This window comes from Chrysochloris asiatica, unplaced genomic scaffold (genome assembly GCF_000296735.1).
Source record: "Chrysochloris asiatica unplaced genomic scaffold, ChrAsi1.0 scaffold00325, whole genome shotgun sequence".
Taxonomy (NCBI): Eukaryota; Metazoa; Chordata; class Mammalia; order Afrosoricida; family Chrysochloridae; genus Chrysochloris; species Chrysochloris asiatica.
In genome coordinates, this window is record NW_006408843.1 from 1,589,576 (window position 1) to 1,614,934 (window position 25,359).

General features: G+C 41.6%; 1 protein-coding gene and 1 pseudogene across 1 annotated transcript; both read left to right on the plus strand.

Moving 5' to 3' along the window:
• Positions 1-6,604, plus strand: part of LOC102818980 — a 16,805-nt pseudogene extending 10,201 nt beyond the window's left edge.
• A 589-nt stretch (positions 6,605-7,193) lies between these two features.
• On the plus strand, positions 7,194-19,483 carry PTGER4 (prostaglandin E receptor 4 (subtype EP4)). The gene is made up of 2 exons (XM_006875394.1): positions 7,194-8,143; positions 18,790-19,483. The coding sequence occupies exons 1-2, from the start codon at positions 7,268-7,270 to the stop codon at positions 19,378-19,380; spliced, it is 1,467 nt and encodes a 488-aa protein (XP_006875456.1). The 5' UTR covers positions 7,194-7,267; the 3' UTR covers positions 19,381-19,483.
• Positions 19,484-25,359: the final 5,876 nt, after the last annotated feature.

Genomic DNA, 25,359 nt, shown 5'->3' on the forward strand with positions numbered 1-25,359 from the left:
TTTCTCCATTGATAAGAATGACTCTACCCAGAGAAGCAGTGATACCTGAGATGGAAGCAGAGATGATGATGTGGAGAGATTGAGCAGCTGGGGACTTTAGACACAGAGAGGGAGAGGGGCTGTGTGCTGACGACCAGGGAGCAGGTTTGTAGTATATACCCTTTGACTGGTTGTTGATGCATGGAGGGAATTGTAACCATGGCAAGATTGTAAAACTAATGTTCTTCCATGTAAACTATCACATAATTCACAATAAAACACTAAAAAAGGCGGGGGGGAGACTAAGAAAAAGAACCCATATTAAAGCAGGAGGGATTCTTTGCTGGTTACCAGGGTGAGAGGAGGGAGGGGAGCATGGAGCACAGGGTACAAAATAGTCACAAGATAGTTTGGGTGTTGGGGAGGGGGGCAATACACAGGAAGGGAAAGGGAAATGGGAGAACAAGGCTGATGGGAGAACAATTAGACAGGTTTGCATGGGCTAAGTGAGACAGAGGTACATAATGATGTATGCACAACCTTGTAACAACAGGGCTCTGGGATACAAGGATTGAGGCATGGTTGGAATGGGCAAAATGGGGGGAAATAATGTTAAGATGCTTGGCTGACTTTTGAATCTTGGTTTTCCTTGCATACCGTTATAAAATAGACACTTGAGGGGAAGAGAAACAAACAATGAGAATCATTCCCACCCCCTTGATACACAGGGTAGACAGGGATGGGCAACTTGGATATTGGCTACCCAAAATGGGGCATGAAGTGACTGGCTTACAAGCTTTCAAGATGAAGCCTAGATCCAGAGGGCGCGGAGGAAGGTAGACTCTCCACTGAGTAGTATGCAATCTGTCTAGGCGGGACTGTTGACAGGAGGTGGGGATAGCACTCATGTGGTACGATAGTGAATAATTACTATCAGGACTGATTGCGAGGGTTGGAAATGTAAAGGTAGATTTTTTTTTAGCAAAAGGAGGGGAGTGGTTGACTTTGCAAGCCAGGAGCAAAGGCTCTTGGTACCATCAAGGGGGAAGAGCAGAGTGTGGGTCCCTACCCAGAGAAACAGTGATGCCAGAGATGGAGGCAGAGATGATGGTGTGGAGAGATGGATCGGCTGGGAACTCTAGACCCAGAGAAGGATAGGGGCTGTGTGCTGATGACCAGGGGACAGGCTTGCAGGGTATACCCTTTGGTTGGTTGATGATGCATGGAGGGGATTTGAACCATGGCAATGTAACGATATAAGATAGGATGAATGTAAAGCTAATGTTCTCCCATGTAAACTATTACATAAGTCACAATAAAACATTTTTAAAATAAATTAAAAAGAAGGTATTTGAAATGAGCAAATCATTAATTTTGCAGAGTTCTGTCATGCGATCTCCAGCATCATTTCTATCACCAAGGCCATATTTTCCACCTGCCGATCCTTTGTCTTTGCTCCCAACCTTCGCATCCCAATCACCACTAATGATCAACAGATCTTGATTGCATGTTTGATCAATTTCAGATTGAAGAAGTAGAATTCTTCTATTTCATCTTCACTGGCTTTAGTGGTTGGTGCCTAAATTTGAATAATAGTGGTATTAGCTGGTCTTCCCTGTAGGCACTTGGGTAGTTTTCTATCACAGACAGCATTGTACCTCATGACTAATATGGAAATGTTCTTTTTGACAATGAATGCAACACCATTCCTCTTCAATTTGTCATTCCCTGCATAGTAAACCATGTGGTTTTCAGATTCAAAATGGCCAATACCACTCCATTTCAGCTCGCTAATGCCTAAGATATTGATGTTTATGCATTCCCTTTCATTTTTGACCATTTGTAATTTTCCTAGATTCAAAATTCATACATTCTATGTTCCCATTTTCAATGGGTGTTTACAGCTCTTTCTCTTCATTTTGAGTTGTGACCCATCAGCAAATGAAAGTCCAGTGGGCTTTATGCTTATGGGCTTTACTCCATTCATATCATCACGTCAAGTCTACTTTGAGGAGGCAGCTCTTACCCAGTCGCCTTTTGAGTGCCTTCCAACCTGAGGAGCTCATTTTCCAGCACTATATCTGACAATGTTTCTCTGCTATTCATAAGGTTTTCAGTGACTAAATTTCAGAAGCAATTCCTCACTCCTTCTTCATAGTCTGTCTTCGTCTGGAAGCTTATCTGAAACCTGTCTACCATGGGTGGCCCTACTGGTATTTAAAATACCAGTGGCATAGCTTCCAGAATCACAGCAACTCCCAAGCCACCACAGTACCACAAACTGACTGACGAGTGATGGAGCTAGTATGGGAAACATATTCTACTTAAATCAGAAATGACTTAACAAGGAGTATGGGAAGTTGTTGTAAGTACTGTGGCATTAGTTCCAACTCAGAGCGACCCTATATAGGGTTTCTGGGGCTATCTTTGTGGGAACAGATAGCCTCATCTTTCTCCTGGGGACTCTAATCATCAACCTAGTGATGGCAGCCCAGTGCTACGTCCTACAGAGCCACCACTCTCCCACTTATGGGAAAGGAACACCATAAAGTTGGAAACTACCTGTATTGAGTAACAAATGTGCTTTGTCTTATGAATCTCTTTTATTTATGAGGAAATCATGTAAATAGAATGATATTATATTAATAGGAGTTCTGGTGTGGCACTGTGGATTAATGCGTTGGACTGCAATGTTGGTTGGAACCGCAAGGTTGGCACTTCAAGCTCACCAGCTACTCCTCAGACAACCTATACAGGGTCACTCTGGGTCAGAACGGACTTGACAGCACTTAACAACAACATATTAATATATCCATAAACTGCCTTATGAAACTAAATGTGGTTCTGGAGATTTTGTGTCCTGCAATTCGTTGAAATTCTAAATGTCCTCTATATTTCTTATTGAACACTTGTTACTATGCTATCTGAGAATATGTGGAGAACCAAACAAATTCTTAAGGCACTTATTCGTTCATGAAATAGCATTTAAGGTAACAGTGCCAGCCTATCATAGCAAAGGACCTAGTTATTCACTTACCCTGGGTGAAGATGCAAGATGGTGAAATACATGTATAATGCATGCTAAAAGGAGTTTTTCTAGGAATTTAAATTGTGTGGAAGTCCCAATTATTTCACATGATAGTTGTTTTTTTTTAATGGTGACACAGTTGTTATTACTCCATAAAGTTTCACAATAGTTTTTAGCTTTCAGTTCTGATTTTTGGAAATAAGAATAGGATGGAGTAAAGAGTGAGCACACAGAAAAACTCTTCCTCACAAGACAAGAAGTAAAACTGAAATTCAGAGAAGACTTTCAAAGAAAAGATCAAATAGGGTTGACATTATGCTGAGTGAAATTAGTCAGTCACAAAAGGAGAAATGCTGCATAGGACCGTTATTGTAAAAGCTTAAGAAAAAGTACCCTCACTAAAAGGGGAAAAAACAAAATTATTTGTTGGTTACTGGGTTGTAGGGGTGGGGCAAGGGAGGCAAAACACAGGGTAGGGAATAGACACAGAATAGTCTGGGTGTTGGGCACCGTAATACACAAGAAGGGGGCGGGGGGAATAGAAGAACAAGGTGGATGGGAGAACAATTAGGCAGGATTGCATGGGCTAAGAGGGACAGAGGGAAATAGTGATATAAGCTCAACCTTAGAACAACAGGGCTCTGGGATACAGGGATTGAGGCATGGTTTGAATGGGTAAAAGAGGGGAAATAATGTTAAGATGATTGACTGTCTTTTGAATCTTGGTTTTCCTTGCCTACTATTGTAAAATACACACTTGAGGGGGAGAGAAAGGAATGGCCAGAAATGTCACCATAGAAAGCTTGTAAGTCCATCTTCAGCCTATAACTGATTGGAATATCTAAAATGGGGCTAGAATTTGCCCAGTGAAAGAGGCTTCCTGAGGAACCTTTGCATTGCATAAGACAGTAGGTGGAATCCTGGTCTCTATCCAGAATCTTCTGAGGTGGGAAATTTCCACTTGAAAAGACAAGCAGACCAACCTGGAGCAGCTAGAAGAACAGAAGATACTTCTTGAAAGAAAGACCAGCAGGAAAAATAAAAAACAATAACAGCAGTCCAACTTGACTACTATAAGAACAAGCAAGTTGTTGGCTGGGGAGCCATCAAGGCAAGCAATCAAGCCCCCTCAGGGCAAACTCCCTTCCAAGACTCAAATTCAAAGGGACTACACCAGCAGCCATGTAATCTTGCTGGTGACCATGTTGGTCTATCGATAAGGGGAAGTGGAGGAAAAACAGCAATGAAGTTGTAAGCTTAGTCCAACTACATTCAATAGACTCCTGCCAAGCTGGATTGAAACCTGGTTGGCCAGCTCTATAGCAATACCTGTAGACTCCTGAGCCCAGGGACAGGGACATAGCCACAGAGGACTAGAGTGGAGAGTGAAGCATCTAGCTGATATGAAGTGAGGGGAGATGCACAAGAACACCCATACTTGCAGATAGTACCCATCTGACCTAGCTTCAATGTCTGGATGATCAGAACTCAACTAGAGGAAGAAAGAAGGGGGAAAGAAGAGTAATCCTCTGCAATTTTATGAACTTGACCTATACTTATGGATATAGTAGCTCAAAAGAGGAAACAAATCTTTACAGCAAGGATCATTCCCACCCTCTCAGTACATAGGGTTGACAGGGATGGGCAACTTACACATTGGCTACCCAAAATGGGGGAGGGGGGAGAGAGCTACAAAATGACTGGTTTACAAGCTTTCAAGAGGGAGCCTAGTTTCAGAGGGTGCGGGGGAAGGTACACTTTCCACTGAGTAGTTTCCAATCTGTCTGGGCAGGGCTGGTAAAGGAGATGGTGATAAGACTCTTGTGGTTCAATTGTGAATAACTGCTACCAGGACTGATTGTGAATGTTGCAAATGTAAAGGTAGACATTTTGTAACAAAAAGAAGGGAGTGGTTGATCTTACAGTCCAGTTGCAGAAGACCCTGGGACCATCAAGGGAGAGGAGCAGAGTGTGGGACCCTAACCAGAGAAGCAAAGGCCAGAGATGAAGGCAGAGAGATGACGTGGGGACTCTGGAGAGAAAGAGAGCTGGAGGGGGAGGCAGGCTTGCAGGGTATACCCTTTGGTTGTTTGAATGATTATATATTCCTGAGTGCTTCCATGTGCATACAAAAAAAAAAAAAAAAAACAAAAAAAAAAAAAAAAACACAGAGGAAATGGAAACAAATGCTGTTGAATGATGATGCATGGAGGGGATTGTAATCATTGCAATGAAATGAATATGATAGGATGAATGTAAAGCTAATGCTTTTCCATGTGAACTATCACTCAATTCACAATAAAAACATTTTTTTAAAAAGAGCAAATAGATTTTTCCAAGAAAGAATCAACCATGGAGGTAATGAATGGAGAAACTCTTTAGGCAACCCCCCTTTACCCTTTCCAATAACCTTTCAAGGGATTCATGGTGAAGGTGTCCAACAAGAACACAACAGCGAAACCACGTGTCTCCAGCTCCCTATCCTTTCAGGGAGAAATTCCCCAGGTCTCCCGCGGTTTGAGAGAGGATCTGGCAGCCATCCCACCCTCAGTAACTTTGCCTTGTCGTGTGGGCGGGCCATCTTTCTACGCAGCCACCATGTGACCTGGCACTGCCAACTAACTCCTTTTATGGTGAGAGGTTTTATTTTTCGTTATTTCCGCACCCAAGCACCCACCTACCCATCCAACCCCCACGTTCACTGCGCGCACCCAAGTCTGACTGGGACTCACGTGTGCACGCCCCCACACACACCCCGCCTCCCTTTATCACTCCCTTTGCCAAGTGTTCTAAGGTGGATGCTAAAGCTGTTACCCACCCTTCCCAGAAACAGAATGTTGAGGCCCACGAGCAAAAAGGTGCAAGGATTAGCAGAGATGAGGGCTGGTTTCTGCTCTGGTTCCACGGATGTATAGTAGAGAAGTGGCTAACACGGTGCCTGGGAGAGCACGGAGGCTTCCCGGTGACCCCGCCGGTGGCGGCCTCAGCGCACCACCAGCTGGAAGCCCTGCGGCAGCAGCTCTCAGACCTCCAGCCAAGCGAGGGCGGGAAAGGGGCGGGCAGCCGCCCGGAGGCGGCACGGCCTGGACTCCGCAGGCTGGAGCCCCTCCCTCCACCCTTGGCGCACCGCCCCTTCCATCTGACCAATGATCGCCCGAGCCGTGCGCCGCTTGTCTCCGCCTCCGCCAGGGAAATTTGAAGCTGGGGAAAAAAAGTTTGTACAGTGGCTGGAAGGGTGAGAGCGGAGCTCTCCGCGCAACAGTGGGAAAGAGAGAAGATGATCAGCCCTAGGTTAGAGTCCCAGGCTGAGCGGACCCCGAACCTCTTTCAGGGCACCAGGAGCGCCTGCAGCGACAGCCATCAGCCCCGGTAGCCGCCTGTGCTGCCCGCAACGAGAGAGGAGGGAGGCTGGAGCGGGGACGGAGCCTCCGTGTCACCTGCGCGCCAGGCGACACACCTGAGCGGACACCTGTGGGCTCCATAAAGCTGGGACTTATCTTTGGAGGAATATCTAACAAGAAATCCCAAACCAGTCTTCACTGTGCCACCGCACTGCACCCTCTGGCTATGTACATTTTTGAAGGCTGGCCACTCTGAACCCAGTTCCGGAGATCTGGTAGTCATTGAGACACCGCTCCGAGAAAGCTAAGGCTTGGCAGGCTCCGGACTGAGCAGAACGAGGCTGAGGGGCAGGTTGGAGGCGTGCCCAGAACATCAGAGGGGTGACCCTGTTAACCCAGACGGTTGTCACCGCCGCCACAGGTGAGATGGGGCTGGGTCGCTGGGCAAAGAGCGCAGTGACCAGGCACTCCCCGGGACAGTCGTAGGTCTAAGAAAGCGCTCACCAACTGGTCTTCCGTAACTTGTTTCAATGAGAATTTTCTTGACTAGAGTTCTGTCGGGAGTAACAATAGCGAACCACTTTTCCCGGGAGATGAATCTTGTTCATCTTGGCAGTGGAGAGAGTTGAGTTGGGGGAGGAGAATGGAATGACAGCATCAGCTTATAAATATTAATGCCAGTTGAGTGGTGCTTTTTGCAGGACGTGTCTGAAGCCTGGAGAACTGTTAGGTGCAGTTACTGAGTGACCACAATCTACCACATAGACTCCCGTTGTCCCCGTGTCTCATCAGAGTATTGTTTCTTAGGCTCGGTTCTAACACCTTCCAAGAGAACGTTTCTGCTCACCGCGTCTTTGTGTCTCCTACCTTCCCTAATCTCAGATTCGCACCCCAGGGCTGCGTACCATCGGCCACCACCATGTCCACCTCCGGAGCCAATGTGTCTGCTTCCTTTATCCCCCACCGTCTGAGCCACCCAGTGACCATCCCGGCGGTGATGTTCATCTTCGGGGTGGTGGGCAATCTGGTGGCCATCGTGGTGTTGTGCAAATCGCGCAAGGAGCAGAAGGAGACGACCTTCTACACGCTGGTATGCGGGCTAGCTGTCACCGACCTGCTGGGCACGCTGCTGGTGAGCCCGGTGACCATCGCCACGTACATGAAGGGCCAGTGGCCTGGGGGTGAGGCGCTATGCGAGTACAGCACCTTCATCCTACTCTTCTTCAGCCTGTCGGGCCTCAGCATCATTTGTGCCATGAGCATCGAGCGATACCTGGCCATCAACCACGCCTACTTCTATAGCCACTACGTGGACAAGCGGCTGGCCGGCCTCACGCTCTTCGCCGTCTATGTGTCCAACGTGCTCTTCTGTGCACTGCCCAGCATGGGCCTAGGCAGCTCGCGTCTACAGTACCCAGACACCTGGTGCTTCATCGACTGGACCACCAACGTGACGGCGCATGCTGCCTTCTCCTACATGTACGCCGGCTTCAGTTCCTTCCTCATCCTAGCCACAGTGCTCTGTAACTTGTTTGTTTGTAGCGCGCTGCTTCGCATGCACCGCCAGTTCATGCGCCGCACCTCGCTAGGAACCGAGCAGCACCACGCAGCGGCCGCCGCCGTGGTGTCCGCAGCCTGCCGAGGCCATACTGCCTTCGCTTCCCCAGCCCTGCCGCGCCTCCGGGACTTCCGACGCCGCAGGAGCTTCCGCCGCATCGCAGGCGCTGAGATCCAGATGGTCATCTTACTCATCGCCACCTCTGTGGTGGTGCTCATCTGCTCCATCCCCCTCGTGGTGAGTGGCCCGGGCTGGGATTTTAGCCCACATACACCTCCCTCGCGTCCACTCTGTCCTGTCTGATTCCTTGGCAGAGAAGATCCCCATTACGCTCTGTGCGTACTGAAACAGGTGCATTTCCTTCTTCCACTCCTTAGTTTTTTTTCCCCCCAGAAGCCCAGTTTCCTTCCTCCCTGGGGGACAGCCCCAACCCCTTGATGCCTGACATTGGCCTTGAACCCTCGGGGGAAACACCCGCCCTCTGCCAGACTTGGAGGAGAAAGTACAGCAGTGTGACAGCCCCCTCCTCCACACTGTAAACAAGCGTGCCTGAAATGCCAGGATGGCGGGCCATCTCTGTCTTGTACACACTTCCTTAGGAGAGTAAGTTTGGGGAGTTTTCAAGTATATAGAATGTTAGGATTTTAGAGCTTGAGGAAAGTTTAGTTGTCTTGTATGTAGTCTAAATACTGTGCCATTTTAGAGAAACTGAAATGTAGAGGTAGCTTTATTTGTTGCCATATCAAAGCCCTACCTCTTATGATGAACCTTAGGTCCCTCTGACTCCCAAAACCTACACATGTTAAGATCAGTCATAGATCTTGGAACACATCTACTTTTGGCATTGGTCCAGCGTGTCAGTTTCATTTTGGCCCACTTTGCTTCTTATGACACTTCTTTAATATTACCTTTGGATTAATTTTTCAAATGTTATCTGCAAAAAGCTTCAATAGCTAACTAGTTTTTCACACTGCCTGTATTTAAAACAGAAGCAGATGAGCAGATAAATTCAATGCATTATTATAGAGTTTCTCTTGAAAGCAATTTGGTGGTGGTGATGGTCATATGCTATGGAGTCCAATCCGACTTGTAGTGACCCTGTCTGTATAGGGTTCCTGAAGCTGTCAAGCTTTATGAGAGCAGAAAGCCTCTTCTTTGTGCTGCAGAACACCTGATAGTTTCAAACTGCTGACCTTGAGGTTACTACGCCGCCATCTCTCAAAACTACTACGCCGCCATCTCTCAAAACACTGAATTCTGAAAATTCAAAACTACCAACTTAGAAAATAATGACTTTCTAAGTTGGTAGTTTGGGCTAGTTTGGAGGAAGAAAAAATAAATGTAATGAGCTCTTGTTTTCTGTCTCTTATAAATACTGCCCAGCAATCTTTATTGTAAAAATATTACTTCTCTGATAAAAAGTGACTAAAAATGGAAGGAACTTAGAGGTAGCTGAGAGTCAGTGTACAGTAGCTTCGTGCCAATTTGTATAAACAGAAGTAAATACAATTGGTCAGACAGGCCTTTAAGCCATTCCAGAACCCACTGTAATTTACAGAGTAAAGTCACACTTGAGTTGCATAAGTATATTTTACCGTCTGTAATGGCAACTCAAAATAAAGTGAGATTTTGAAAGAAACAACTCTGCTCCTACAGGGACCCAGTGACCTCTGCCTTATGCTTTCCAGAACAGTAAATGACAAAGTGAGTGGTTGTTATTTACAGAACATCCACTTTAAGGAACAGAGGTATTAGAGTTAGACGGTTAGCAACAAGCACATACTTTTTCAATGTTTTGGTTGGAGGTAAGAATGACAAGCTACTGACTACTGTGCCATCGCAGATGAAGAATTTTCTTCCAGCTTCTAGAGAGACATAAACAGAGTAATTCATCCAGTGGTAGACCTAGCTCTGAGATGCAGGGCTATTTATCACAGAGCTTTTAAAAGTATTTGAGGAACATCAGGTAAGAAAGTATAAGAGTTACATGTGTCGTTTGTAATTTACCCACATTTTAACTATGAAAAAATACCATACCCTCAATGTGTATCATAGATATTTAGTAATCTTATCCGGAAAAATGAAACCAACTCAGCTAAGACGTTTTCACTTTAGTACTGCATTTATATGCCTTCGTAAGAACTAAGGAACACTACAAGTAAGTAGTAGCTTCAGTTTTTAACCTTTAGTTTTGGTTACTAATAATCTGTTTCTACAATCAATTTAGTTGCAAATTAGTGGTAATTAAGGGGTCATTATACTTTCCAATCATTCACAACCATTGTCTTCCTTAGCTTAATTTATATTTTTTTTGTTTTTTCATGTTTCTCATACAGTAATATGAGATTAAAGCTGATGAGTCATTGGACGTTTAAAGTAGTTATACCTATCCTCAGTTCCAAGGAAGGAATGAACTGTCTAGTTTAACTTTATCAAATCATGAGTTACTAATCTCATTTGAGGAAACTTAAAACCTTCTAATCATTGAAAATACTTGGGAGAAGCTAAGAAAACAAATATCGTTTACTTAGAATTTCAGAAAGCTTGAAAAACTTATTGGAAAAAATGAGCAGCCTCTGAAAGGCGGCACAATTTTGACATGAAGTATTGGACACTATTTTAAAAATCCTATAGTGACTCTTACAGAGGATAATTGCAATTGAGTCTAGTATAAAACATACATTTTTAAATTTTTCTGCAGAATATATTTTTCTCATGAGTAGAGCTAAGTTTGGAATGGAAATTTGAGGAAGACTGGGAAATTGTAGATATAAGGAACTAAGTTAAACTTGCAAAATTCTCTGAAGGGAATTATCATAAGTGGAGAAGATCTAAGTAGAACCTACAAGGAGCATCAAATGACAAGGTTTAGTGGAGAAATGGTTACTTTACTGCATTTAGTCCACTCTTTTATTTCTAGTCAGTTTGGGGTATTTTTTTAAAATTCAGAAGAGGCTTAAATTACTAGTAAAAAGTTTAAAATGCTTTTAAAAGATGCAAGCAAGACAGCCTCAGGAGGTCAGAGTGTTAAATGCTGTCTTCTTGCCTAATTTTGCAGTTACAAATGTTAAAACAATTTGAATCAAATCTTTTGCCTCAGGGCCAGTTACATACAAGGGAAGGAAAGGCATTTCTCCCCCTGTACATCGTTTTGCTTCTTTTCTTTCTACCAACTCTAAAGTACCAAATATTCATCTCTATAAGGGGAAGAATGGCCAATTTGGCTAATCTTCTGCCTTATTTGGGTAAAATGTATATACTAAGGTAAATAGTTTCCTGTGTAATAAATAGTTGTTTCTACAAAGTTTTCATCAGTATGGGTTGGCAAAGGTTTACAAAGACAGATGAAAAATTTATAAATAGATACACACTTTTGTTTACTGTTGGCAAAATAGAAGCAGTCATAAAACACAACTGATGGGATTTCAGATGAGTAAAAATCACATTTATAGGTACAAGATTAATACCATAAATCTGAGTACTATTACAGCAGAACCTGAAGTATCTGATTACTTTTTTTATAACACTGGCTAAATTAAAAAGCAGTAATTCTTAGAAGCTATTTTTCATCATAGTCCTAAATTGCCAATGTAATAGTAGCACCTAATGCGAAGAGTACCAAATAACACATTTCTATATCTGGCATCCTGTCAGATTCCTGAAAAAGCTCTAAGAAGAAAGTAAGGCGGGTCTATGTTTTCACCATCTCTGTGCACCTCAGTTTCCTTAGATGCTGACAAAGAATTTTAATAATTCTGCAACTTAACTGGGTGGCTGTGGGTGAGTCATGGTCTAATGCTCTTTTCAATATGCTTTGCTGGCCTGTCAAACCTCGGTTTTAGTGAACTAACAAGGTTTCTTTCCCCAGAGCTGAAATGATTCTTGTAGTCACCTACTAAAATACTGAAAGTTAAGAGTTAGAAAAAAAAAAACAACAACAACATTTTAGAAATACATTTCAATATAGACACAGACCAGACCCTACATTAAAAACTTGCCTGCATTAAACAATCAGTGGCCCAGAGGAAACAAAAACCAAGCTCTCTTACATCCCACCTAGTCAAGTACTCTATCTTAAAGATCATGCGTGTGTGTGTGTGTGTGTGTGTGTGTGTGTGTGTGTGTGTGATTCAAAGAAGTGGTAAGAACTTCTAGTAACAGCTGTGTCGATGTTGGACTCTTCACGAGGCAGTTAGATAATAGAGCACACACAGATAATACCTTTCATGTGCTTGGAACAGAACAAGTAGCATGCATGCACAAATCCACTTGTTATAAGATCTTGTCATTTACCAAAAAACAGTACAACCTTGACAGTTTATTACTAGATCTGTCAAATCAGGATTTCAAAATTCTTACTCAGTTTAGATATTCTGCCAGCAGGTTTTGCTTAAGCAGGAAGTAGATATTTCTGATACTATGTTATTAAGCCATACCCCTTGCTGGTGGTTTTCCAATTACTAACATATTCCATGTAGTCTAAGTTTCCACGTATGGGTGACAGAAAAAGCAATGAGTATCAACATACATATTATATGCTTGACCCTGCACTAAGCACTTTAGCAAGTTTTACATAAATGACAAGAAGCAGAGCCAGGATTTGAATAGAGATCTGATTCTAACGATTAGAATTTTATCCCCACAAAACGCACTAGATGCCATCAGGTGACTGATGAGTGTGTGTCAGAGAAGAACTGTGCTTCATGGGTTTTTGATGACTGATTTTTTCAGCTTTGTTTCCAACCTCTAACCTTTCAGTTAGCAGCCAAGCACGTTAACCGTTTGTATTTGAGGAACGAGTTACAACTCTTCTTAAATCTTTTTCTGTTATCATGTTTTCTTTGAATTTATCATACTTTCTCCAACTGATGTTCCAATGCTGTGCCTTTTATCTTTTTGAATTCCAATCCCTAATCACTCAGGAAGTTTATTTAGAATACTATTTAATGTACACCACGATTAGTGATAAGCCACACACACACAAATCGGCAGCACTGAGATAGATTATAAGTTTTTTAATTGGGAGAGTACGTATGTTTTATGTTGTTCTTCTTTAGTGAATTATTTTAATGTTCTTTCCCCGACTCTGAGGTTCTGTTTTATCTGAAGCACTCTCTTCCAAAACGGAAAACTGCCTGGCATGTTTATTCAGTGGGGCATACAGGGCCTGTTGGACAGGATTCCCAACAATCACTTTCACCTGCCCATATAACCCTGGAGTTCGGCTTTGGACAAGTCCCATGTTAATCTGGTTCTCACCTTTGGGGAGCGTGTATCAAATAGCCTTTAAAGTGAAACAGAAGTTGCTATATTTTTGTCAAACATTGAAGCAGACAGAGTTTTTGTTTTTCTTTCTGTACTTGAAGTAAATCTCTGTGGAGAACATGTTATACAGAAAAGCTCATTGGCTTTCCAAATAATCTGACCACCTCTTGGTCAGAATGCATTTCCCTAAATTCTGAATTTGGGGAAATATACTCATTCTTTTATGAGTAAGTACCCTGTGAGCTCCCTTTACTGAAAAGACATTAAGTGGCCAGGTTCAGTGGCTTCCTTCTCTCAGGGGACTCTCAAATAGAGCACACTTTAATACAGCTTCCTTTCAAGTTCTTCTACAGTTGTTCTTGTGTTGGTTAAGTGCCATAAAGTCGGTTCTGACTCATGGAGACCTGTATAGGGTTTTTGAGGAGCAGCTGGTGAGCTTGAACCGCCGACCTTGCAGGGTTCAAACTGACTTTGCAGTCCAGCACATTAACCCTCAGTGCCACACCAGGACGGTAGTCAAACTAAATTCCTGCTGTGGAATAGCAAGAAAATGATTCTTTCCTTGCCACTCCTCACTTTTGATATACCAACTTCATCCATAGATTTTTTAAAAGCTGTTTATGTTTTCTTTTTTAACAAACACGTGACTTTTCCGAAAGGTCACAGAAATTTTTTAAAAGCATGCTAACTCAATACATTCTTCAATAACTTAAAATATTCATTATTTTGATGCCCGCTTTAGTTGTTCAAACAGTGACCCTTCTTTCAATAATAATAACCATGTTTCCTTTGATGTTGCGGTGGAAGAAACAGCCAGTAACAAAACAATCCAATGTTAAAATCTCAGAAATGCAAAGTGCAGACTTCACTAAGGTTCTGCCCTGAAATAGTGTACTGAAGATGGCTATGCAAAATGTTGCTTTCGTGCCTGTGGTACGAAACCTTCTTAGTGTAGCAACACTGCCACCTAGAGGCCTTCTGGCATAAATTTGACGCTGACATCAAACTCTTCTAGAGAGACTACACACAGATTTTAATCCATCATTTCAGTCACCCTTAAGACCATAGTGTGTGATGTGACACACAGATTTTAATCCATCATTTCAGTCACCCTTAAGACCATAGTGTGTGATGTGACACACAGATTTTAATCCATCATTTCAGTCACCCTTAAGACCATAGTGTGTGATGTGAACAAAATGCACAGCTCGTGCTTTTTACCAATAATTCCACTGTTAGGAAATAATTCAGAACTGAAATCCTGGCAGAACACAAGCAATGTGAATCCGGAAGCCTGGATGGAGAACCTAGGGGTACCCTCTGAGTCTCAGTAACAACTTGTCTGAGAATTGGCTCATGGATGTGAGGCAACTGGTCAGGGCCTGGGCATAGCTGAGAAACTCAATCAAGGTAAACCAAGATGCTTTGGTTTCCAGTTTTTGTAAAAGTAAAGTCAGTCGTGCTTTGTCTTAATATTATCATTGTTGTTGTTGTTGTTAAGTGCCATCGAGTCGGGTCCGACCCATAGCGACCCTGTACAGGGTTTCCGAGGGTGTAAATCTTTACGGGAGTAGAAAGCCTCATCTTTCTCCCGCGGAGCGGCTGGTAGTTTCGAACCGCTGACCCTAAGGTTCGCAGCCCGATTCGTAACCACTACGCTACCAGAGCTCCTTTATCATATATCCTAGCATATGCTAGCTCTGGTAGCATAGTGATTATGAATCGGACTGCTAACCTCAAGGTCAGCAGTTTGAAATTACCAGCTGTTCTCCCACAGGGAAGAAAGATGAGGCTTTCTGCTCCTGTAAATAGTTACAGCCTCGGAAACCCAATACAGGGTGGCTATGAGTTGGAACCGACTCCATAACACACAACCACCACCAGCAGCAGCATATTTTCTACAAGTGTTTTTAAGAAAAATAATTTGGTGTGTGTGTGTATATACGTATATACTGCTCATCCTAGGTCACTTTATTTTAGCTACCTTGCAGAGATAAAAGTATTAACTTCATCTCAGTTACAGTCATTTGGCTGTTTTATTCTTTGAGATTTATAGATCCTGATCCCTTATCCAAAATATTTAGGGATAGATATGTTTCAGAACTCAGAATTTCCTGGATTTTAGAAAAGTACGTTAGTAATATCATATAACAAGCCCTATCAGTATTGAGATTGGTGCTAAACAGAATACTCACACAAAGTGGAATAAATGAAAATTCTTATATTATAATATACTATAAATATTCACACAAAATAGAATAAATAAAAGCCTTACATCTGTTCAGTTCAGATTTTGTTGCTAAAATAAGTTTAGATCAGGCTTTGCAAATAAATGACTTCCAAAATCCAAGCAAAATGAACAAACAACAATAAATGATCAACAACAAATTTTTGTTGATAAAGAATTACAGTCTAAATTCTAGTTAAGCAATAGAAATACCTCATGGATCCAATATCATCCAAGAATAACTTCCAATCTGTTGAATTTCCCAGATTCATTTCGTTTATTTCTTTAAACATTTTAAGTTTTCTTTTGAACAAATTGCAATCTTTCTAAAATATCTCTTACAAATCCTTGAGAGAAAATGCAAATAATTTTTTCTGGGTGATTTATACACCATGAATACTGTATGGTAAGACAGCAATGCCCACAAGTCTTGTTAAAGTTAGCAATACTTGCCCCCAGTTAAATGGTTTCGGCTATATTTTTGTGAGTTCTTCTTTCTCCATTTTATGGTTTTTATATACCCTCCTCAGCTGTGAGACTCACCTCTTACTTCTTCTTAACTTATAATAATGAATAAAGGCACAAAGACAGATAGCAAGTATCTTAACTATTTGCTCTATGAATTAAAAATGAGATTGTCATATAAAGATCCAATAAGACCTAGGTAAAAAATAAGACTGTAAGCATGATTTTGAAAGTATATATGTAAATGCTTTTTCCTTGAATTAGGACTCAAACTACAGTCTTCCTTTGATTTATACAGATTCATGCTGTCCCCATGGAATCCTTTAATGTTGCCAGATGTCGTCATGGCAGCTCATTCTTCATTGCCTTCATTGCACAGGGTTTTACCTCTATCTGAAATGTTATATCCTTCCTTCTAAATTTAGCAAATTCCCAGTCATCCCGCAGAGCTCAGTGCAAGCTTCTTCCCCTCCAGGAAGTAGCTTCTGACGTCCTCCACTCCAGATCAGGGCTAGCTGTGCCTCCCAGTATGTAACCGTTCCATTTCATTTTATTGTTCTGCCTTGCCGTCTTCCGGGACTCTTCTCATCAAGGAGGAGTTTAGGGTGTCTACTGTGTGGTGCTATAGGATAAGCACTGGACAGAGCACCACAAGGCTGTTCTGCTTTCCCGTCTTCCGGGACTCTTCTCATCAAGGAGGAGTTTAGGGTGTCTACTGTGACTTTTTGTCCCCACAATCTATTACAATCTATTACACATTAAGTGCTTGCTAATTGTTGTCATTAAAAGGATGAAAGAATGTGAGAAAATAAATTGAAAACTATTTTTTTTTAACTGCCAAAAATAAGACTCCAAAATAGCAAATTCTTGGATTTGCTTCACTTATGCCATACCTGCCATACCTTTTCTTACACCAAACAACTGACAAACTGCCCTGAGTCTGTCTCTACTTATTGGTTCAAATAAGCACAGAGGGACTGATTCTGCTTGGACTTTCAGGATAGATTCCCTATGAGGTCTTTGAGCCCAATCTTACTAGATGGATGAGCAAAACCATAGTTTGCATGCAGAGTTGTTGTTGTTAAATCCCACTGAGTCAATTTCAACTCATCTCGACCCTGTGGGGTTTCTGAGGAGCAGCAGGTGGGCTTGAGTCACCAACCTTGTGGTTCTCTGTCCTGTGCTTATCCTATAGCACCACACCAGTAGTCTAAGCATAGGAGCAATTAAGGATGTAGCACTAAGTAGTTAATCAGATCTGTGCTTTGGAAATAATCTTCTGGGGGCAGTTGGAGGATGGAGAGAAGAGGAACTGGAGTTGGGAGGGCCAGCTGGTGGCTGATGCAATCATCCAATGAGAAATGCAATGAAAAGAAATGGATTGGAGAAGGATTTTGGTTGGAGAAAGAGTTGGTAAAATCTAATTATTATTAGAACTGGGGGACAGACACTTGCGTTTTAGAGGGGAAAAAAATATTTTATCTAGTTATTGTGGATGTTAGGAAATTCAAATGTTGACTTAAAAGTTTCCAGTATATTCTTTCTATGTTGTTGTTGTTGTTATGTGCCGTGGACTCGGTTCTGACTCATAGCGACCCTGTACAGGGTTTCCGAGGCTGTAAATCTTTACGGGAGCAGAAAACCTTATCTTTCTCCCGTGGAACAGCTGGTAGTTTCGAACTGCTGACCCTGAGGTTCGCAGCCCAATTCGTAACCACTACGCTACCAGAGCTCCTTTCTATATTCTTCTTTAAAGGGATCTCTCTAGGTCTTTCTATGTTTCGTTGAAAATATACACAATGGAAGCTGGAATAAGGAAAAGTTATGGCTGTGAAGGAGAAAAAAAAGAAACATGTTTCATCTGAATTATAAAAATGTTAAAGCACTCACAAACAATGGAATTATTAAAATGTTTCTCAATAGGACTTTACCCATATAGACGTTGATGTGGCTAAGTGCCATCGAGTCATAGCGACCCTGTCTAGGGTTTCCAAGAAGTAGCTGGTGAGTTTGAATTGCCAACCCTAAGGTTCAAACCGACCTTGAGGTCCAGTGCTTTATCCCACAGTGCCACACCAGGACTCCTGTAAAGACGTATACGTAGCCTTTTTGTGATTTAGGGATAGTAAGCATTGGACTGTTAATCGCAAAGTCAGTGGTTCAAACCCCACCAGTCATTCCTTGGGAATCCTATATAAAGTTGCTATACTCAATGGTCTTTAACTATACTAAACTACACATAAGGTTGTTGTAGTTAAGTGCCATCCAATTGGTTCCGACTCATAGCGACCCTGTATAGGGTTTCCAAGGAGCGGCTGGTGAATTTGAATCGCCAACCTTGCAGTTCAAACAGACCTTATAGTCCAATGCATTATCCCACAGTGCCACACAAGGACACTGGTGGTTATGTGTCTTGGAGTCGGTTTTGACTGATAGCGACCCTGTATGGAGTTTCCGAGACTATAAATCTTTACCAGAGTAGAAAGCCTCATCTTTCTCCTGCTGAACTGCTGGTAGTTTTGAACTGCAGACCTTGAGGTTAGCAGCACGAATAGTAACCACTAATACATAAGGTGGTTACAGAAAAGGGAAGGTAGGTGTTCTGTGTGCAGTCAAGTCGATTCCGACTCATAGAAACCCTCTATGACTGAGAAAAACTGCCCCCTAGGGTCTCGTAGGCTTTACTGGAGCAAATTGCCAGATGTTGTCTACCTGGGAACCAAAGGCGAGTTTCAGTGGGTGACTTTTCAGTTAACAGCTGAATACATAACCACTGTGCAAGCAGGGCTCCTGAAACTCAACACTTAAGTCTAGTTGCAAAATCACTGGTTTATCTGAGGTTTGTATAGGCTGAAAAGTGGGCATTTCATGTGTGCTTTCAGTTGGATAACAATAAAATCTAAACGTGGACTTTCCATTCATGCAGGTGCGGGTGTTCATCAACCAGTTATATCAGCCGCGTTTGGAGGAAGAAATCAGCAAAAACCCCGATTTGCAGGCCATCCGAATTGCGTCTGTGAACCCCATCCTGGACCCCTGGATATACATTCTTCTGCGGAAGACAGTGCTGAGTAAAGTGGTGGAGAAGATCAAATGCCTCTTCTGCCGCATTGGTGGGGCCCGCAGAGACCGCTCCAGCCAGCACTGTTCAGATAGCCGAAGGGCATCGTCTGCTATGTCCGGCCACTCACGCTCCTTCATCTCCTGGGAGCTGAAGGAGATCAGCAGCACATCTCAGACCCTCCTTTACCTCCCGGAACTAAGTGAAAACGGCCTTGGAGGTGGGAATTTGCTTCCAGGGGTACCTGGCATGGGCCTAGCCCCAACAGACACCACCTCACTGAGGACTTTGCGAATATCAGAGACTTCGGACTCCTCACATGGGCAGGACTCGGAGAGCGTCTTGCTGGTGGATGAGGTTGGTAGGAGCAACAGGGCTGGGCCTGCCCCTAAGGGGAATTCCCTGCAAGTCACGTTTCCCAGTGAAACATTGAATTTATCAGAAAAGTGTATATAGTAGGTAAGGAAAAAAATACAGCACTGTTTTTGGAACCTTAAAAACCCGTGCAATAGACATATACAAGAAGCATTTATCTGTGCTCAGAAGGGCTCCTTTCATCCTACAAGTCACAAGAGAGAACATCCTAGCTTTTGAGCACTTTTCAGACTAACAAGTGGATTCACATGTGTCCCAAGGACTGCAGCACATTGGCTGCCACACGTGTGTGATACAGGATTGCTGTCACAAGCCAGCAACTGAGAGGATCAACCCTCAGTTATTCTACAAGATGGGAGAATGGCAGAAATTTTGCTATTTTCATGACATCAGGAGCTTTATATCTGGCACACAACAGAGGTCCAGGTATTCCAAGGGCTCAATTCCAATTAACTACGAGGACTACCTTAGGGATGATTTAAATGTCTCACTAAAGGAGCTCTGGTAGCGTAGTGGTTACGAATCAGGCTGCGAACCTTAAGGTCAGCAGTTCGAAACTACCAGCCACTCCGCGGGAGAAAGATGAGGCTTTCTACTCCCGTAAAGATTTACACCCTCGGAAACCCTGTACAGGGTCGCTATGGGTCGGAACCGACTCGATGGCACTTAACAACAACAAAGCATGAAAATGTGAATTTTTAATGTTGTAAATATGATTTGAAGTATTTAAAGTATTTTCTTCTCTATGAGAAGGTTTATTGTTAATACAAGGTATAATAAAATATGGTAACCCCTCTCCTCCCAGTATAACCAGCTGAAGTTGCAGATGTTAGATATTTTTTTCATAAGCAAGTTCAGGCCAAGGTGTTGAGATTAATATTCAGTGAGATTTATATCTATAAAATAGATATGATTTTTAAAAAGAGTTTCTATCAGAGGCATAAAGAACTATCAAAGGCATAAAGAAAAAAAATGTTTAAAACATGAAAAATATATTCTAAAATATTAAAATCCTTTCCAAGCTATGTATCATACATAATGAAAAGTTTTTAGTGAAGTTACATTTGTCCGGAAAACTGTGATTTCAGGTGAATGTATCATGCTGGTCAGTAATTTCTAGTTTTGTCCCACTAACTGGTACTTTCAAAAATGTAACATAAATGAAAAGAGGCTTTAATAAATAACCCACAATTACAGTGTATAATAATAATAAATAACGTCTAAGTAGCTTGTTTCCCCCAAGTATGCAAAAGTGTGCATAGTTTCCCTTCCTAAGGAATGACCTAGAAATAAATAGACTTTGAAGTGTAAGTAGTAGGCAAGTTGTGCTATGATGTACTTTATTTTGAAATGTGAGTGGAATGGTTAAAGTGACCCTTCACATGTGTCATAAGTGTAACAAAAAGGGTGCAGAACTTGGGCACTCAAGAGTTACCTTTAACAATTTCTTGTGATACCCAGTCAAGTACACATTTTTGAAGGACCTTTGTCAAAGAAATATTAAGCATGTTTTTATTGCTTCAAGTGTTTTATGTGAATTGTCTGATTGGTTGTAATGAATTTCTGAGCCTGATAATGATATGGTTTTATGAAGCAGTTGTACCAACTGAAATTATTTTGGAGATTATAATAAATAAATACACTCAATCTGAGTTCCTATCTTCTGTGTTGGAAAACTTGTCTGATTTTTGTTTGTTTCAGGTCATTTCTGTACCCTTTTAAATTGGATTTTTTATTTAAACACTTTTCATTTTTAAATAATTTCAAATTTAGAGAAAAGTTACAAGAATAATATAAAGACCTTACTGCACTAAGTGAAGTATGATGTTTAGAAACCTCTAGCTCTGTGTGCTTGTTAGTAGTAGGTGTTAGTTTTGAACCCTTCAGTCAAATTTTGCAATTTAGGTTACATTACCACTTGTGTCTTAGCATTCTCTTTTCTATCTTTGGCATTGGTTAGCATGGTGAAATAGAACATTTTAGAAGCTTGAGCCAGATGCTCCTTTTCTGCCACCTGTCCCTCAAGTGATAATCATTGTGTCATTCTGTTGTTGCTGCTAAGTGCTGTCCAGTTGGTTTCCACTGATTTCTACTCCGTATAGGATTTCTGAGGGTTTGCAGCACCAGCTTTGTGGTTAGCCAGTGCTTCTCCTACAGAGCCACGCCAGGTCTCTGATATTAGATCTGTGTTGTTGTTGCCGTTAAGTGCCATTTGACTCAGCAACCTTGTATAAGGTTTCCAATGATGGCTGGTGGGTTTGAGCTGCCGACCTTGTGGTTAGCAGTCTATGGTTTATCCTACAGGGCCACACCAGTATTCAATTAAGTCAGTTGTGAAGTGCTGCCGAGTCGATTCTGACTAATGACTATTAGTTGTTATTATTATGTGCCGTGGAGTCGGGTTCCGACTTATAGCGACCCTGTACAGGGTTTCCGAGGCTGTAAATCTTTATGGGAGCAGAAAGCCTCATCTTTCTCCCGTGGAACCACTGGTAGTTTCGAACTGCTGACCTTGAGGTTGACAGCCCGACTCTTAACCACTATGCTACCAGAGCTCCTTAATGGCTATTAGTAGTAACCCTTTAAAGGGTTTCCAAGGTATAGCTGGTAGGTTTGAACCGCCAACTTTGTGGTTCAGAGTCCAGTGCTGACCCAGCATCGCCATACCAGCTGTTGTTGTTTAGTGCTGTCGAGTCAGTTGCAACCCACAGCAACCCTGTATAGGGTTTTCAAGGATTGGCTGATGGGTTTGAACCCCCGACCTTGCAGTTCAAAATGACCTTGCAGTCCAGTGCATTATCCTGCAGAGCTACAGTCGAAAATCAATGACTGCTGACATTACAAAGAGAGATAGTAAGATATTTGTAATTCCTGGTGCAAGTACTCAAGGGGACTAATTCTTGTCCCCGATAATTGAATAAATATAACCAAACTCCTGGGGTCCTGATGTGGCTGGCATTGGACTGCTAACCAAAAGGTCAGTGGTTCAAACCCATCAGCCATTCTTCAGAAACCTTATACAGGGTTACTATGAGTTAGAGAACCCACTCGGCAGCACTTAACATCTATCAAATCTCTATATCTAAGCACCAATTTACAACAAATACAGGGTGCAGAGGGGCATTAATGACATCAGGAGGATGCAATAAGCAAAATATAAAATATGAAAAATTCTGAAGAAAAAAGTGACCCATAAACAAAACCCGAGGCCATTGAGTAAAATCTTGATGCATAGCAAACATATAGGACAGAGCAGAACTTGCTCATACGGTTTCTAAGGCTGTAATCTTGACGGCCACCACTCATCCATCAGTTTGCCATGCTGTGGTGGTTTGTGTGTTGCCATGATTCTGGAAGCTATAATATCACTATTTTAAATACCAGCAAGTTCATCCATACTGGACAGGTTTCAGATGAGTTACCAGATTCAGACAGACTAGGGAGAAGGAGAGGTGGGTTACTTCTTAATGTGTAGCCACTGAAAACCTTATGAATAGCAGTGGAACACTAGCAGATGGCACCAGAATATTAAATATTGAAACATGGAGAAGAGCACCAGAATATTGTCAGACATAGAGCCAGAAAATGAATTCCTCAGGTTGGAAGGCGCTCAAACTACAACTGGGGAAGAACTGCTTCCTCAAAGTAGAGTTGACCGTGATAATGTGACTGGAGTAAAGGTTTCAGGACCTTCATTTGCTTATGGGGAACAACTCAAAATAAGGAGAAACAACTGTAAAGTCCCATTAATAATCAGAACATGGAATGTACGAAGTATGAATCTAGGAAAACTGGAAGTATTAATCTAGGAAAATATCAAAATATTGATGTTTATGCATTCCATTTCAATTCAAAAATGAAATGGAATGCATAAACACCAATATTTTAGGCAATAGTGAGCTGAAAAGGACGGATATCAGTCATGAATCTGACAACCACATGGTTTACTATGCTGGAAATGGCAAATTGAAGAGGAATGGTGTCGCATTCATCATCGAAAAGAACATTTCAAGATATATCTTAAAGTACAACACTGTAATAGGTTAATATACATATGCCTACAAATAAGATCCGTTAATACAACTATTATTTAAGTTTACACAACAACCACTAAAGTCAGTGATGATGAAATTGAAGAATTCTACCAGCGTCTTCAGTTTAAAATTGATCATGAATGTAATCAAGATGTATTCATAATTACTGTTAATTGGAATATGGAGGTTGGAAGGATCAGGAGTTGGAAAATATGGCCTTGATGAGAGAAATGATACTGGAGATCACATGGCAGAACTTGGCAAGACAATGACTTCTTCATTGAAAATATCCTTTTAAACAACAGACAATTACACACATAGAAATCACCAGATGGAATCCACAGAAATCAAACTGACTACATTAGTGGAAAGAAACCATGGAAAAACTCCATATCATCAGTCAAAATAAGGCCAGGGGAAGACTCTGGAACAAACCATCAATTGCTCATATGCAAGTTTAGACTGAAGCTGAAAAGTTAAAACAAGTCCACAAGAGGTAAAGTACGAACTTGAATATATCCCACCTGAATAAATCATCTGAAGAACAGATTTGCTGAATTAGACATTAATGACTGAAGACCAGAAGAGTTGTGGGATGACATCAAGAACATTATACCAGAAGAAAAAAAAAAGGTCATTAAGACGACAAGAAATTAGAAAAAAAACTAAATGCATGTCAGAAGAGACTCTGAAACTTGGTCTCCAGAGGAAAGATGATAAAGCAAATGGAAGAAATGAGAAGGTAAAAGAGTGGAATAGAAAACTTCAAAAGGCAGATAGAGAAGACAAAGTCAAATATTATAATGAAATGTCCAAAGATCTGGAGTTAGAAAGTGAAAAAGGAAGAACATGCTCAACATTTCTCAAGTTAAGGAAACTGAAGAAAAAATTCAAGCCTTGACTTGAAATTCTGAAGGATTCTATGGGCAAAATATTTAATGATGCACAAAGCATCAAAAGAAGATGGAAAGAATACACAGAAAGGGTTGATGTGTAACCATTTTAAGAGGTAGCATATGATCAAGAGCCAATGAAACTGAAGTAAGAAGTCCAAGGTGCACTGAAGTCACTAGCAAAGAACAAGGCTCTGGAAATTGATGGAATATAAATTGAAATCTTGAGACACTCATTTATGTCAAGAATTTGGAAGGCAGCTGCATGGCCAACTGACTAAAAGAAATCCATATCTGTGCTCATTCCAAACAGAGGTGACCCAACAGAATGAGGAAATCATCAGACAATATCATTAATATTACATCCAAGTAAAATTTTGACAAAGATAATTCAAAAACAGATGCAACAGTACAGTGACAGGAAACCACTAGACATTCAAGCCGAACTCAGAAAAGTAAATGGAAAAAGGGATATAATTGTTGATGTCACATGGATCTTGGCTGAAAACATAGAATACCAGAAAGATGTTATCTATGCTTTACTGACTATGCAAAGGCTTTCATTTATGTGACTCATAACAAGGTATCGACAACCCTTCAGGAAATGAGTATTCCGAACATTTAATTGTGCTCATGAGAAACCTGTACATAGACCAAGAGGCAGTTGATAGGAAAGGTGTGTACCAGGGTTGCAGTCTTTCACCATATTTATTCAATCTGAATACTGAGCAAATAATTTGAGAAGCTGGATTAATGAAGAAAAACATGGCATCAAGGTTGGAAGAAGAATCATTAACAACTTGCAATATGTAGATGATACAAACTTGCTTGCTGAAAGTGAAGCGGACTTAAAATACTAAGACTAAAGACCACAGCCTTTGGTATGGGGTGTACCTCAATTTAAAGGAGGGCGGAAAAAACCTCACCACTGGACCAGTAAATAATATCCATATAAATGGAGGAAAAATTAAAGTTGTCAAAGACTTCATTTTGCTCAAATCAACCATCATTATGTTGGGTTCCAATTATTTTTCAAGTGTTAAATTAACTTTGCATTCCTGGGATAAAATTAGTTTTGTGTAAAATATCCTTTTTATGTATCAGTTGGTCCAATTTGGTAATAGTTTACTTGC

What these genes read in the sequence shown, in the direction of transcription:
- PTGER4 (XM_006875394.1), top strand. Translation starts at nt 7,268, where the DNA reads ATGTCCACCTCCGGAGCCAATGTGTCTGCTTCCTTTATCCCCCACCGT. An exon ending in TCTGCTCCATCCCCCTCGTG is followed by an intron (nt 8,144 to 18,789) that starts GTGAGTGGCCCG and finishes CCATTCATGCAG; the next exon opens with GTGCGGGTGTTCATCAACCA.